Source organism: Pan troglodytes, chromosome 13 (genome assembly GCF_028858775.2).
Source record: "Pan troglodytes isolate AG18354 chromosome 13, NHGRI_mPanTro3-v2.0_pri, whole genome shotgun sequence".
Lineage (NCBI taxonomy): Eukaryota > Metazoa > Chordata > Mammalia > Primates > Hominidae > Pan > Pan troglodytes.
In genome coordinates this window covers 74,769,699-74,784,403 of record NC_072411.2, presented here as the reverse complement: position 1 = coordinate 74,784,403, position 14,705 = coordinate 74,769,699, and the positions used below count along the sequence as shown (strand labels likewise).

General features: G+C 42.8%; 2 protein-coding genes and 1 long non-coding RNA gene across 6 annotated transcripts in view; 1 reads left to right on the top strand and 2 right to left on the bottom strand.

Annotated features, from left to right (window-relative positions):
* Nucleotides 1-835, bottom strand: part of RAPGEF4 (Rap guanine nucleotide exchange factor 4) — a 320,154-nt gene extending 319,319 nt beyond the window's left edge. For 2 of the 4 annotated variants that reach the window (XM_016950048.4, XM_016950046.4), the window contains exon 1: nucleotides 176-379. In XM_016950048.4, the coding sequence (XP_016805537.2) occupies nucleotides 176-240 (65 nt within the window). In that variant the 5' untranslated portion in view covers nucleotides 241-379. Of the gene's footprint in view, nucleotides 1-175; nucleotides 381-818 lie in introns of those variants that run through there. The other 2 variants (XM_009443773.5, XM_009443774.4) reach the window with 2 other exon arrangements.
* An 8-nt stretch (nucleotides 836-843) lies between these two features.
* LOC107973830 (uncharacterized) lies at nucleotides 844-11,469 on the top strand. Its single transcript, XR_001716319.4, has 3 exons — nucleotides 844-929; nucleotides 1,811-1,939; nucleotides 8,805-11,469. It is a non-coding gene; the product is annotated as an uncharacterized LOC107973830 (long non-coding RNA).
* PDK1 (pyruvate dehydrogenase kinase 1) overlaps nucleotides 11,435-14,705 on the bottom strand; it is a 169,147-nt gene continuing 165,876 nt past the window's right edge. The window contains exon 14 of the transcript XR_010150140.1: nucleotides 11,435-12,048. The gene's annotated coding sequence lies outside the window, so the exon portion shown is untranslated. The remainder of the gene's footprint in view (nucleotides 12,049-14,705) is intronic.

The window sequence follows — 14,705 nt, the reverse complement described above, 5'->3', positions numbered from 1 at the left end:
CGGGGATCCTTGTCCTCCTGTCTCCCGGACAAGGACCTCAACCCCTTCCCCCGCTCGGGGACCCCGGCCACCCGCAGCCCGGCCGCGCTGCGCCCAGGTGCGGAGCTGCGGTGGTCTCGGGGCCCAGGCAGCACCGCAGAGCTCGGCCCCCGGCTGCGGCCCCCGGCCGAGCTACCTTTTATCCAGGCAGGCGATCCACTCGGCAGAGGAGGAAGAATGGGCAGCGTGCGCAGCGACCATGTTGAGCGGCGGCGCGCGGTGTCCCTGGCTGCGGCGACCTCCCGCGCTCGCTCTGCCTGCGCCTCCGCCCCCGCCTCGTCCGCCGCGCGGACCCCGCTCCTCCCGGCCGCCTGGCGACCAGCGCGGCTGCGACAGGCCCGCCCTCCCCGCGGGCTCCCGCGGCCTGGGGCGGTGGGGAGAGGGAGGGGACCCGGGGGGCGGGACGCGGGCGCGGGGAGGGCCGAGTCGCCCGCCCGCCCGCCGCTGCACTGCGGCGCCCGTGGGTGGGGATTCTGCCCCGGGGTGGGGACCCCGCGGTCCCGCTGCTGGGGGACACTGGGGGTGGCGACCCCGGTGGCCGGCCACCTGCGACAGGTGGCCGCTGCGTCCCTCGGAGACTGGGGCCCCACCCTCACCCCGGGGCCTCTGAGGCGGGGCGGGAGGGCAGGCGCCGAGGCGGAGTGGGGAGAGGGCTGCCAGTGTCTATATATTTTTCATACAGCAAATGCTACTAAAATGGCTGCTGCCTCTCTGTTTCCTTAGAAACCCATGAGTCTTCCTCAGCAGCTGTCGAAACTTGCCGGCGGTTGCTTTCTCACCTTTGCTGTCTCCCCTTCAGAAAAGGCTGGAGGGGAGGGCGAGGAAGGCTTGGCGTGGGGACGCCCGTCGAGCCTCTCAGTGAGGAATGAGAGGCCAGCTTCTCCTGCGGGGTGAGGAAGGGCTGGGCGCAATGGGGGGCAGTGCGGGCAGGGCTGGGGGGCAGGGAGGGAGGAGGCCGGTGGGCCCGATGTGGTCTGAGGTGGTGACAGGCTGAAGTCACTGGCCTTGAACCCTGGGCCTGTCTGGGCTTCCATCACCTGCATGGTGAAGAAAACACAGTTGAGAATGGGGAGTAGCCGGGCCACAGCAGAACTGAAGTTTTAGGATGCAGGCCGAGACCCCGGACTCGCAGGTGAACTTGTATGGCTGGCCCCCTTGCTGTTCTTCCTCTGGCTGGAGTGTTGAATGGGTGGTGATAACGGCCTGTCTCTTGTAGATGTTCACACAAATGTCATGTCTACAAGTTATTCAGTTACACTCTGCCAAGAACCAAATTACACGCCAATGGTTGTTTAGGAATTTGCGGACAAGTTAAATGTTTTGGACTATTACCAAGCACTGTTTTGATATTTATGGCACTACATTTGGGGCCAGACAATGGGGGAAAGGGACATAGCATTGCTTTCTTCTACTGTTCCCTGCCTCCTCCCCCCACCAAACCTCCTATCCAACGCTGCTCAGGGGAGAGTCAAGGGGACTGGAGAGAAGGAAAGAGCAAGTGCTTTCTGGGATGCTTTGATCCTAATAAAACAATTATTACCATGATATAAAAGCCTCCAAAAATGTGCCATTTCCCTCTGCTGGATAGCCAGGATCTAGTTTCAGACCTGCCACAGTGTTCCCACAGCAACTCCTCCCTCCCTGCTCAGGGCTTTTCCCCCAGTTAACCTTCATTCTGTTAATTTCTATCATGTTTATGGTAATATTTAAAATAATATACTATAGAAAGATTAACCAAAGGTATTTATGTTGTGGCTTTTTTACTATACAGGTATGAAGGAGGAACTGTATCTCCTATATATATTAAGTTTCATTTATAAAGACATCAGAGAGCACCTGAGAATGTTTCAAGGTCACCAAAAGCTTTCTGAAAATGCCTTTCTGCAAAGAAGGTTTCCAGGTAAGGAGCTAGAGGAGAAAGGAGCTGCACATCACCTGTCATCACACAGAGGCTCAGAGTTGCCATAGCTTTGGTTATGATACTAATAATAGTCGCCATTTATTGAACATCCACTGAGTGTTAGACCCTGTGCAGTACTCCTTACATGTGTGATCCCATTTAATCTTCAGAACACTCTATGAGGCAGAGCCAGAAAGACACTACTCCACAAACAGCAATAAATATCCTTGAAAATGTAGTGAAATATTGAAAATGATATGTATCAGTACTTTCAGGGAGAGTGTTAATTGGATTGGAAGGAAGACACTGATGAGCTGCTGGGAGTGAGAGTGAGACCCTCGAGGAGTCCACAGTGCATTTTAAGGAGTGTAGCTCTGATGAACTGCAAGGCCTTTGTTTTGCTGTGTGGGGGCCCTGCCTTTTCTCTAAAGAGAAGTTGAAGACTTATTTAAAGAACATCCTTTCGAAGGAGAACCAACAATCACTAGCTTGTCCAGAGCATGCTCATGTCTTCATCCAGCCCTGGAGGTAGGTACAAGTAACTCCAAGATACTCACTAAGACACTGAACTCAGGAAGGGTCCATAACCCAGCTACAGGAGATGGGGCCCCGGAGTGGAATTTGGGTCTGTCTGATTCCAAACCCTTGCACATCAGTGATGGTGTCCCTGTTTCTGCCAATAGAATGGGAGTATAGGGCATGTCTACAATGACTGTCCAGAGGGTAAGAACAAAATAGTTATAAATCAGTTTTTTAATGTAAAAATAGAGAAATGTGTGAGGAATTAAAAAATAGAGATCCTTAAAACATCAGGAATAGCTTTACTGTCCTATAGATTATCTTGTGATCTGAAAGGGATTTGATCGCTGGTCAAGAACTACAGGAGTAAAGGAAACTCTGTTGATAATTAGTTATTATAGTATTAAGAGGAAGAAAACAGGCTTTTGCTTGGATTGGATGGGAAAGGCAAAGAACCAAAGAATATTTATTCATTTCCCTCTCTTTAAAAGAACATAATATATGTCAGTCCCAAAAGAGCATATGTTGTATGATCCTATTTATGTGAAACTTCCAGAAAAAGCGAATCTATAGAGATGGAAAATAGATTAGGGATTGCCTAAGGCTGGGAGGTGGGAATAAGGGATGACTGCAGATGGGCCTGAGAAATCTTCTAGAAATGATCTAAAATTGAACTGTGGTGATGGATACACAACTCTATAAATTCAATAACAATCATCAAATGGTATAGTTAAAATGAGTGAATTTTACAGTATGCAAATTATCTCAATAAAAATGTTAAGTAAATAAAATATTAATAAACCTATATGGAGAGGAAAAATAATATGATTGATCTTTTGGGGGGAAACAGAGAAAAGTATAGGAGAAAAAGTAAAAATTGTCCATAATTCCATAACCTAGAGGTAATACTGTTAATATTTTAGCGCATTTAATTCTAAACTTTTCTATTATAAAAAGATACAATCAAGCCCAAGCACAGTGGCTCACATCTGTAGTCCCAACAATTTGGGAGGCCAAGGCAGGAGGATTGCTTGAGGCCTGGAGTTCAAGACCAGCCAGGGCAACATAGTGAGACCCCCCCATCTCTACAAAAATTAAAAAAAAATTAAAAATTAGAAGTGATATGATCATACATGTACCCACAAACACATACATATAACTAGCTATGTGTATGTATATGTGTGCATATATGTATGTGTATAGATACATGTATTCAAACAGACTTGAAAGCATTAATAGTTTACAGGCTACTTTTTCTATTGGAATGGAAAAATGCTTTACTTTCCTTAAAAAATCCTTAAACATTTTTTCCTGGCCACCAAATATTCTAGTGTACAGTTATAATTTACTTACACTATCTTTTGAGACTTGTTTTTTCACTTGGAAAAGGTATTATCTGTTTAATCTCCTTCCTATAGTTTAGTGAATTCTTTCTCTACTAGAGAACTAAGATCTCTACTGAAGATCTCCATGAGACAAGGATGAGACAAGACCAATATCTGTTAATGCTATGTAGATCCTCGAATGAGTTGCTAAAATGTCTGATTTCCATTTTGTTCATCTGAGCAGAGGTTCAAAGTTAGGAATTTGAAGGCAGGCAGCCAAGTTCAAATTGCAGCCATATCTTCTACTAAATGTTTGGCCTTAAATTAACTACTTAGCCTAAGACTCCGTTTCATCATCTGTAGAGTGGAGAAATTAATAGTATTATATATGAATTTGGTATTTGTAAGATATTTAGCATAAGTGCCAAGCACATAGTGAGTGTTCAATAACTCTTAGCTATTATTCTCCATATGGTGCAAATAATACTAGGTGCTCTCTGCATTTCACAGGGACCTGGTGGTGATAAGCTGTCGAGATCACTTATGCTAAAGGGCTTTGACATCTATAAATTGCAAGTTTTGGCTATAAAGGATATGAGGGATGGGTCTCCTGAGAAACCCATAGAAATTCTCCAGGAAATTCTATCATAGATTGGGCATTCACTCATATCCGTATATGGGGGAAAATCTGATTCACCATGTTTTAGGTACCTCATTGGAAGGTAGGTTATAAAAACACATCTATCACTCCTGCTGGTGATATAACCAATTCAATGAAGACGCAGTATTCCTTCGGTGAAATCATAAAAGCAATTTTAATGTTTTATCTCACTGTCCTTTTAAACTTGCTCAGTGAAGGCAATTCTACCCCTGCCACTGGATATAGCTTGTTTGGTCACTTATAGGTAATAGAAAGTACCAGATTCTTTCTATTAGAATGCCCAAACCAATATATCACTACATATTTCAATCTTCATTTCAAAGAAAAGAATTCTGCCCTCCTCCCCAACCTACAGCTGGTCACAGGCAGGTCTCAGCCTTTAGGAGAGAAGACGTGGTCAGTTTCTCCTTTCCTTCCTCATCCCAGACCACCATGAAAGCTGCTGGTTTTGACCCTTCCAGAATCAGAGTAGGGAAGGGAAGAGAGAAAAGAAGGGGCAAGAAAGTTCTTACTTTACTGGGACAGTTGTAAGATGGCATTGTCTTTTCCAAACCTGGCTAATGTCAAACCTGCTCTTTATCTTGTGGGTGCCTTCATTTTTTCTTAGGTGCCCCTGCTGCTGGGCCCCCCACATAAGCAAGTGTCACTGGATTTCCTGAGTCCCCTCCAAATTTCCTCCCTCTGTAGGACTCCCAATTTATCTTCCACCCACACCCCAGCTGTCTTCTTGAGCAGGATTTAAAGGGGCTCCAGGATCGTTCTCTTCTGTGTGTCCCACATTTGGTCCATAGGGACACTCGACACCTATTTTGCTCTAATAAACTCAGAGTGCAGACCAATCCTACCAACAGTGCAGCCTCTTCACTCGCCAAAGAGGCTCACCAATCCCTCTCTCTTGATCTGTAGGTTTCCAGGGCTGGAGTCAGACAACAATCCCCTATGCTCCCAACTTACAGGTTCTCTGAGTGGCCCACATGGAGAGGAAAAAATAGTATGAGAAATATTACTTTTCAAGACTTTCCATGACTAAAACAAGAAAATACTCCTGTTTTAGTCATGGTTCTCCAGAGAAATAGAACCAATGGATTATATATCTGTAACTATGTCTATATCTGTATCTATAAAAGGAGACTTATTATGAGGAATTGGCTCCCACAATTATGGAAGCTGAGAAGTCCTACCATATGCCATCTGCAAGATGGAAACCCAAGAAAGCGGTGTAATTCAGTCTGAATCCAAAAGCCTGAAAACTAAGGAAGCTGCTAAAAATCCCAATCCAAGAGCAGAAGACGAGATGTCCCCATGCTAGCAGTAAGGCAGGAAAAAAGGGGCAAATTTCTCTTTTTGTTCTGTTCAGGCCCCCCAACTAATGGGATGCTGCCTCCTTGAGGAGGGCAATCTACTGAGTCCACTGATTGAAATGCTGATCACATCCAGAAAAACCCTCACAAACACACAAAGAAACAGTGTTTAATCTGGGGACCCGTTGGTCCACTCAAGGTGGCACATAAAATTAACCATTACAACTCCTCACAAAATCTTCCTTTAATTTCTCCTTCGTAGGCACTATTTCCCCCTTCAGGTGAGAAGTTTTAGACCCATGAAACTGGTCTTTAGTATTTTGATTGAAAGTTTGCATCTTGGCATCTCACTTTGGAATTTCATAGCTATTCTATTTTGGTGCCTGACGTGAAACTTGCAATTTAACATCTGTGACTTGGGCTAGTGAAAACTGAATCAAGTCAACTTCCTTCCACACCTTCAACATTAATTCCTACTCAACCAAGACAATTGCCTTTTCTACGCAAAGTGATTCGCCTGGGACTTGGGAGGAATACCATACTCATTAGGGAAGTACAGCTCTTACAGTCTCTTGAGCTTTCTAAAAAAGAAATGCGTAATTAAAAATATCTGATCAGGAGAGTCCCAATTTGTGGGTAACAATAAAAAGGTTGTGGTTTGTTTTAAAACTGATTTGTCCATTTAGGGGAATATATTTGGATCAAGATCTTAAAGCGATAATAAGGGGAGACAGGAAAGTGGCTAAAATTTTATTTACGATAACACTTTTTTTAGACTTTACTGCTAAAGCAAAAGTCACAAATGACCCACATTTAGGACCTCAATATTTTCAGTACTAAATTAAGTATTGAGGAAAGAAAAGAACTTTCATCTGAGGATTGTGAGCCCTTACAAATTGTTAGGCCCAGAGAGGCATTAAAATGAGATCACAGTTGTGCCCTATTACCCACTCTGAGCTATGTATTTATCTCCTGCAACTGCTTAGCTATTGTCACAGTAGCTATAAATTAACCTAATAATGCCACACCAGACACTATAACCCACACCCTATAGCTTACCAACGCATAGCCAATCACTAATCAGTGTTAAGTCTGTAAACCAATGAGAATTCCTGACAAACAACTTTGTATCAGCCCACTCACTGTTTTCCTTTCTTACCTTTAAAAGTCTGCCTGTAGGCCCTTTGCAGTGGCTCACTCCTGTAATCCCAGCACTTAGGGAGGCCAAGGCAGGTGGGTTGCTTGAGGCCAGGAGTTCAAGACCAGCCTGGGCAACATGGCGAAACCCCGTGTCTGCAAAAAATACAAAAATCAACCAGGCATGGTGGCACTCGCCTATAGTCCCAGCTACTTGGCGGGGCTAAGGTGGGAAGATCACTTGAACCTGGGAGGTTGAGGCTGCAGTAAGCTGAGATTGCACCACTGCACTGCAGCCTGGGTGACAAAGTGAGACCCTGTTTAAAAAGGAAAAAAGGAAAATAAAAAAAAAGATAAATAAAAGTCCGCCTGTAACTGCTACTAATCAGAGGGTCTATTCAGGGCAGCATGCATCTATGCTCCTGGGCTGCAATCTTCAAACTCCCGGCCCAAATAAACTCCTACTTACATTAACTCTGCCTCAGTTCCTTTCTTTTGGATCGACAGTATTATTACATTTCTTTGTGACTTTTAGAAGCAGAGTTTTTCTTTTGTTTTGGTTTTGTATTTCTATCATTATGGCATGTAAAAGTAAATTAAATTAGAAAGGAATTAGCTATTTAGTTTTAACTGTACTTTAGATATATCCAACTTCAGGGCACTAGAATTAAGGCAAACAAGTAAATATAAGCGCAAGAAAAAAAATGGTTTGAACTTGTCTAGTGACTATCTTCCAATCTCCAGCTTTGTAAAAGACTAAGGTAAAGTTCTGTTTTGTACTCCCTGTGCTCTTCAGGTAACTTCATAGGTAAGGGCAGTTATAGTTCCTCGTTTTACAGAAAGGTAAATTATCCAGTCAGGAGGCAAAGTTAAAATGAACTCTCTTAATTTAAAAAACATTCAGAGTTAAAATTTGTGACTTAGTTATTAATGGAAGCAAGTCTTAAGGGAAAAGAAAAATCTTTTGTCCTGGAAGTAATTGCATCTGGTTGAGAAGCATACTGACCTCTATAAAGAAAATGGTAGTTATTAGTGTTAGTTCCTGTAACATACGAACTCCCTGCCTCCTGGGAGGCAATAGGCTAGGAAAGAGCTTGAACACTCCACCTCGCCCCCTTCCCAGAAGGGACAATTCCTTACAAAGCCAGAATGGTGAAAGTCAGCAATCCACAAATCACTCAGGTCCAAAGTGGGTTCAGCACTCCACCTATGCCACAGTCTTCCTCACCAAAACGAAGCCTGCACTTTCTCACCAAAACAAAGGGAGAGGGTTACATATGCCACTTTCTCAAGCTCAGTTGGTAAAGTTGCAGTAATTAACTTTGGTACATAATTTGCAGTGAGGAAAATGTCACCATGTCACAGCTTTAGTCTTAGCCTTATTTTCTAGTGGTGGAGTATATTTATTTTGGTGAAATAACAAGCTGCCATTGCTTTTTATTATTGTACGAAAGACACAGAGTACATTATTCAACTCAGAAAATCTCTACCTGTGTTATACTCATTTTTCACACTAATAGAGAAAATTACCACAAATGAATTTTGAATGAATTATGGTCACCCAGTGTTTGTTACAATTTCCTTTTCATCAGTAATCCAATATGGTCTCCTACATATTTCAATAAATGGATGACTTTATATAGTGAATTCCACAGAGAAAATAGCACAGGAAAGAGAGAATGTGACTAAAAATCATATTGATTATATTGAACCAAGAGCATGTTGACTTGAAGGAAGTAAAATGGAGAATTGTCATTTAAAGTGAGACATATTAAATCTTGACTGGGCAATAAATAATAAGGAGCTGAGCTCTTTCGCTTAGGTGACACTAATTTTCACCTTAAAAATATGATAGTGCCACAGCTAGTAATGAAGATATATTTATTGGCATTTTGGGACTAAAAGTACTAGTTTGGTTCCAGAGATAGAAGATAACTCAGGAAGCTTAGAAGAGGTCAGCCTGGGAAGACAGGATTCTTTCTCCCCACCCGTGACTCTGCAGGAAGCAATACCCTCCCCTCTGGGCAAGGTCGACCCTCCAAGTCTAGATGAGAAGAGTTCCCTCTGTCTGCTCTTTCCTCTGCCTGATGACCCAGAGGCTTTGCAGCTGTGATCCTGGCAGCCCCTGGCCGCCTCAGGGAGCTGCAGAATTCAAACCCTGGAAATGGAGCTCTGCTTGCAGCTGCACCTGGGGCCTGACCTGCTTAGGACAGGCCTGTCTGGACCTAAGAGAACCCCACTGCCACCCACTCAGCTACTCCCTAACAGACTGCAGAGACCAAGTCTTTTTCATTTATTTATATCCATTGATTTCTCGAGTCATTGAAACTCAATATTTGCTGAGCACCTACAATGTGCCAGGCACTGTGATAGGCACTGAAGAAAGGGCAAAGGACGAGCAGATAAATTTCCTACTTGCAGGGAACAACGTGGTAGTGAGTAAAATGAGACATTGCAAATAAACACATAAATATATAATATGTCAACTGGCAATAATTGATGCGAAGAATGATTAAGCAAAACAAGGAAATGCAGAGACAGGGAAGGAGCATCTATCTGGTATGAAGTAGTCAGAGAAGGCCTCTCTGGTCAGATGACATTTGGGCAGAACCTGGGGCCTGTCTCAGCACCACCTGTTCCTTCCTCGGCCACTTGCTCCCTGCAGCCACCACAAGCCCCTGTGGTTTTCCTGCCTGAGGCTCACCAGCCACAGGCCTAGAATATCTGGCTTCTCTCCCCACGTCCAAACTCAGCTGAAATGCCAAACTGCAGGACCTTGTTTCCTGAGCAACTGCCAATGGGTCTGAATGATGCAACTCGGAAAGGAAGAGGATTTCATTCCCCCTGAATGGACTTTGCACCAGTGGGAGACAGGAAACAGGAGATTGGAGGATACTGGGCAGCTGAACTGCCTCACCCTTTCCCCCTGCCCTGTCTGGTGCACAATTTCTCCACACAGCCTGCTGTGTGTGGCCAAGCCTGTGCGCTGACTGAGTGTTATGGGTTGAACTATGTTCCTCAGAAAGATGTGTCGAAGTCCTAACCCCCAGTAACTGTGAATGTGGCTTTATAGTATTTGGAAACAGGGTCTTTGCTGATGCAATCAAGTTAAGATGAAGTCATTAAGAGGGTGGGGGCCTAATCCAATCTCTTGTCCTTAGAAGGAGAAAGAGACACATCAGGGGAAGATGGTGAGGTGACAATGGAGGCAGAGATTGGAGCAATGCATCTAAATGCTAGGCAACACCACATAGAGCTGCAAACACCAAGGCTAGAAGAGGCAGGGAAGGAGCCTTCCCCTACAGGTTTCAGAGGGAGCATGGCCTCACCATACCTTTACTTCAGACTTCTAGCATCCAGAACTGTGACACAACACATTTCTCTTGTTCTGAGTGACAACAGTGTGTGGTGTGTTATTACAGCTGCTCTAGAAACTAACATATCGAGCAGCCAGCTGTGTGGGATTGTACCTCCCAAGTAACCCTCTAAGACTTAACCTTTGCCCAGGGCTCTGTCTCTAGAGAACTGTGACAATGATAGGTAGACCTGAATAAAGCGAAGGATGATATCTGCAGGGATATTTGAGGACAGGGAGTGCTGACAAGGGAGGAGCCAGTGCAAAGGCCCCGAGGTGGCAGTATGCTTGGTGTGTTGGAGGAGGAGGAAGGTGGCCAGGCTGTTTGGGGAGTGAATAAGGGGAAGAGTGCTCAGAGGAGAAGTCAGAGAAGGGGCCAAAGACATGTTCTCTAGGGCCAGAAAGGCCTTTGGATCTTTTCGACATTATCTTCTTGACATGTAATTTATATAGTAGTAAAATGAACAAAATGGGTGACTATTTTGTGAATTTTTTAGATACATAAAACCATGTGATCACTATCCAGATCAAATGTTGAACATTTCCATCACCCCAGAGAGTTCACTCCTGCTACCTTCCAGTCAATACAACTTACCAATCCTGAGGCAATCAGTACTCTCTCTTTTATCATCATAAATTTGTTTTAACCTGTTCCTTAATGGCATATAAATGAAACTACATAGCATGCTTTTGCTCAAAATAGTGCTTGTGAGGTTCATCCAGGTTGCTGTATGTATACTTCAATTATTATTATTGCTGAGTAGTATTCCATTGCCTGGATATATCACAAATTATTTATCCATTATTCTGCTGAATATTTGAGTTATTTGCAGTTTAGGCCTATAATAAATGAAGCCGTTAGGAACATTTATGTGTTCCTCTTATTTTGGTTGTATGCAATCATTTCTCTTGGTATAAACCTAGCAGTGTATTTTCTGGGTCAACTGGCTTAGGTTTAGGTTAACTGTATTCGTTTATACCATTTTATACTCCCGTCAGCAATATATGAGTTCCAGGTATTCTGCATCCTCACCAACACTTGGAGTCTTTCTGGTAGGTGTGTAGTGGCATTGCATTGTGCTTTCAATATGCCTTTTTCTGCTGACTAATGCACTCCTTTTTATATGCCTATTATTCACATATCTCCTTTTATGAAGTAGGTATTCAAGTCTTTTGTTCACATTTTATGTTTTTGTTATGGCCACATCTCACTTCCAGAATCTGTATTGGTTATCTATCGTAGCATTAAAAAAGTACTCTAAAGCTTGACAGCTAAAAACAACAAACATTCATTCTCTCACACAGTCTCTGCAGGTCAGGAACCTGGGTGCAGCTTCATGGGGTGGTTCTGGCTCAGGGTCTCAGGTTGCATTTGAGCTGCCGTCTGAGGTTACAGCCCTACCTATCAAAGCTGAACCAGAGCCAGACTCCATGTCTAAACTCACTTATGTGAGCTTCAGTGTGAGAAATGTATGAATTTTGTTTGATGAAATATTGAAAAGCTTAACAACTTCCTCCTACTCTCATTGGCCTCTTGGTGCCCAGTATCTGAGTCTGAAAAATCTCATCTATAGGAATCAATGGCAGCAAAGACAGAACCAAGGTCCCACGGCTATCAGGGAGGTTGGCAGATGAGTGAGGAAAAAGGGGTGTCAGCAACCTAAAAATATTCAGGCTCACAGAAATATAACTGTTTGAAATGACTCACTTTTATTAAGATCCTGCCATCTCACTTACCAGCTTAAAAAAAAATAGATCACAGCAGAATGTTTCAAATTCTCCATAAATGGCCATTTGATCCAGCAACCTACCTGTGGAAATTTATGCCAAGATTAGAATCTACAAAACACATACAGAGATGCACATTGAAGTATTATTTATTAGGAATCTAAATTGTGGAATCATTAAAGAGAATACATATTTCCTCAAAAGAATACCACGGTGTTATTAAAAGTAGTCATTATGAGTGGTTAGGATATAATATAATATTACAGGAAATTCTTAGGATATACCATCAAGTAGAAAAACTTTTCTTCCCAGCTTTTCAATGTGAAAATGTTTAAACCTACAGGAAAGTTGTAAGGCCAGAACAATAAATGCTTGTATAGCCTTCATCTAGATTCTCCAACAGTGACCACAGTTGCCACATCTCTTTAAGTGTAATGCTCATCCTTTGAGAGTAAGTGCAGACATTTTGATACCATGCTCTAAGTACTACAACACCTATCTAAAATTGTAGAAGGAAACTCTTCTACGATTTTCACACTCAAAACATTTAACACTGATATAAAGTTTATATTCAAATTTCTCCAAAAGATTTAAAACTATCTCTTTGGCTTGTGTTATCCAGGACTCAATGGAGGATTGAGCATTGCATTTAGTTGTTGTGCCTCTTTAGTTTTTTTTGATCTAAAACAATCCCTCAACCATTTTTAAAAATTATTTCATGACATTGACATTTTTAAAAGACTCTGGAACAGTCATTTTACAGAATATCCTTCAATTTGGATGTGTCTGTTTCCTCAAGATTAGAAATTACATGAACTTCTTGGCTAACTTCTCCATTTTATTTTGTGTTCAAAATATATTACTCTTTCCCATGTCCTGTGAAAATAAAAAATCTCTAATGTGTTTGTGAAAAAGATTAAGCTAAGATTTTGTTTGGATGCAGTGTGATTTGGACTTAGGTGTGTGTATCTGAACTTCATCCTTTGTCATCAAAAGAATAGTATAATAACTAAGAACATGTAGCTTAAGAAATCCAGGCACTTGAGAGCCACTGTAAGTAAACTCTAATTCCCACAGCAGAAAGAAGGGGTCTGTCTGCTTTTTAACCACCAAAAGTTTATCTATATCAGGACTGTTTCCTATTCTTTGTTTCTTTCTATTTGCCAGACCAGTCTATAAGCTAGTAAGGAGTTCATCGGTTCATCAGAATAGACTTCAAGACACTAGATCACAATCCCAACAATTAAAATCATCTGCTTTGCCACTGCTCAGATGGAAGCAGTATGTGTGCCTTCAAAAATGTTTTACTAGAAATTTTGAGTCCTGAAAATACCTGATTTCTAAACTAAACAAGCAGAATCTAGGCAGAGGGATGTCTAAATTTCATTTATAACTTAGCCGATTAAGGCTGCCAATAAATCATACCAACTTATATAAGTAACAGCCATGGTAAGGATATTGCCTTAATGGTAAGTGCCTCTTACTTGAGATTTACAAATCTGGGTACTATTTCTAGGAACAGCCTACTGAATGCATCCAAGAGCTTGGCTTAAGTCCCAGGGATGACGAAGTTCTTTGAACCCATGCCATCACCCCTACCTCACCTGCCATGATAGTTATTGCCAATTAATCACAGTGTTCTTTTCTATTAGCCTGGACACTGCCTCAGACAATTTCCCAACACAGCACTACAAGCAGTCACTAATAATAATTTGGAGTCAATACATCAGATGAAATCTTTATCACCCTTGGAAAATATATTTTTCTGAATCTCATCTAGTTTTTAGCTTCTCAACTTCATCTACACATGAATGGTGAGGCTGTAGAAGTCTGTTTCTTGTGAATGACCTACAGATAACTGGCAAGCCTGGTAAAATCTCATATCAGAGCAGGTTGGCCAGGTGATTTGACTAGGGAAGGAAAGGATAAGATTAGTTAGGGTTGGCCATTTGCCAGGACAATTGACCTCAATATCTCTAAGAGCTGGAACACAAAGTTGATGTCTTGCTCATGAAATAATCCAAGTTGACTCCAGGCTTGGGAGATGGGAGTGTATGAGTTCCATTCTGCACAGTCATTAGGGATTCGGACCAATAGAGGCTCTGCCTTCTTAAACACCTGACTTCCCACATCACTGTGGGCATTTGCATCCACCTGGTGGTAAGGGAAGGAGCATGGAGGAATGCCACGTGAGTGGCTTTTACAGGGGAAGCCTGAAAGTGGCTCACATCAATTCTGCAATTTTATATTTGCTAGAACACAGTTACATGGCAGTAGCTAACGGTAAGGCAAGCTATAAAGTGTAGTTCATGGAAGAGCCAACTGTTCCCAATGGCATTCTACTATAGAAGAGAGCATAAATGTTTGGTGGCCAGCCAGCCACCTCTGCCCACAAAGAGAGGCTCTTCTGGGAAACTCCAAGCCTTCTTGTAGGACAAGAAAATGATGACAGCACTTGAGTGCACATAGCAATACGCCAGACACAATATTGCCTGGCCTTTTCCTAGCTGGTCTATGACTCAGCCAAATGTGAAGATGAAATTTTGGATAGTGAAAATTATTAACCCTTCCATGCATTACTGGGAAAAATCTGCAAAATTTTAATCTCTAGAATAACTTTAAAGATACAATGGAGGCCAGGCACGGTGGCTGACACCTATAATCCCAGCACTTTGGGAGGCTGAGGTGGGCAGATTACCTGAGGTCAGGAGTTCGAGACCAGCCTGGCCAACATGGTGAA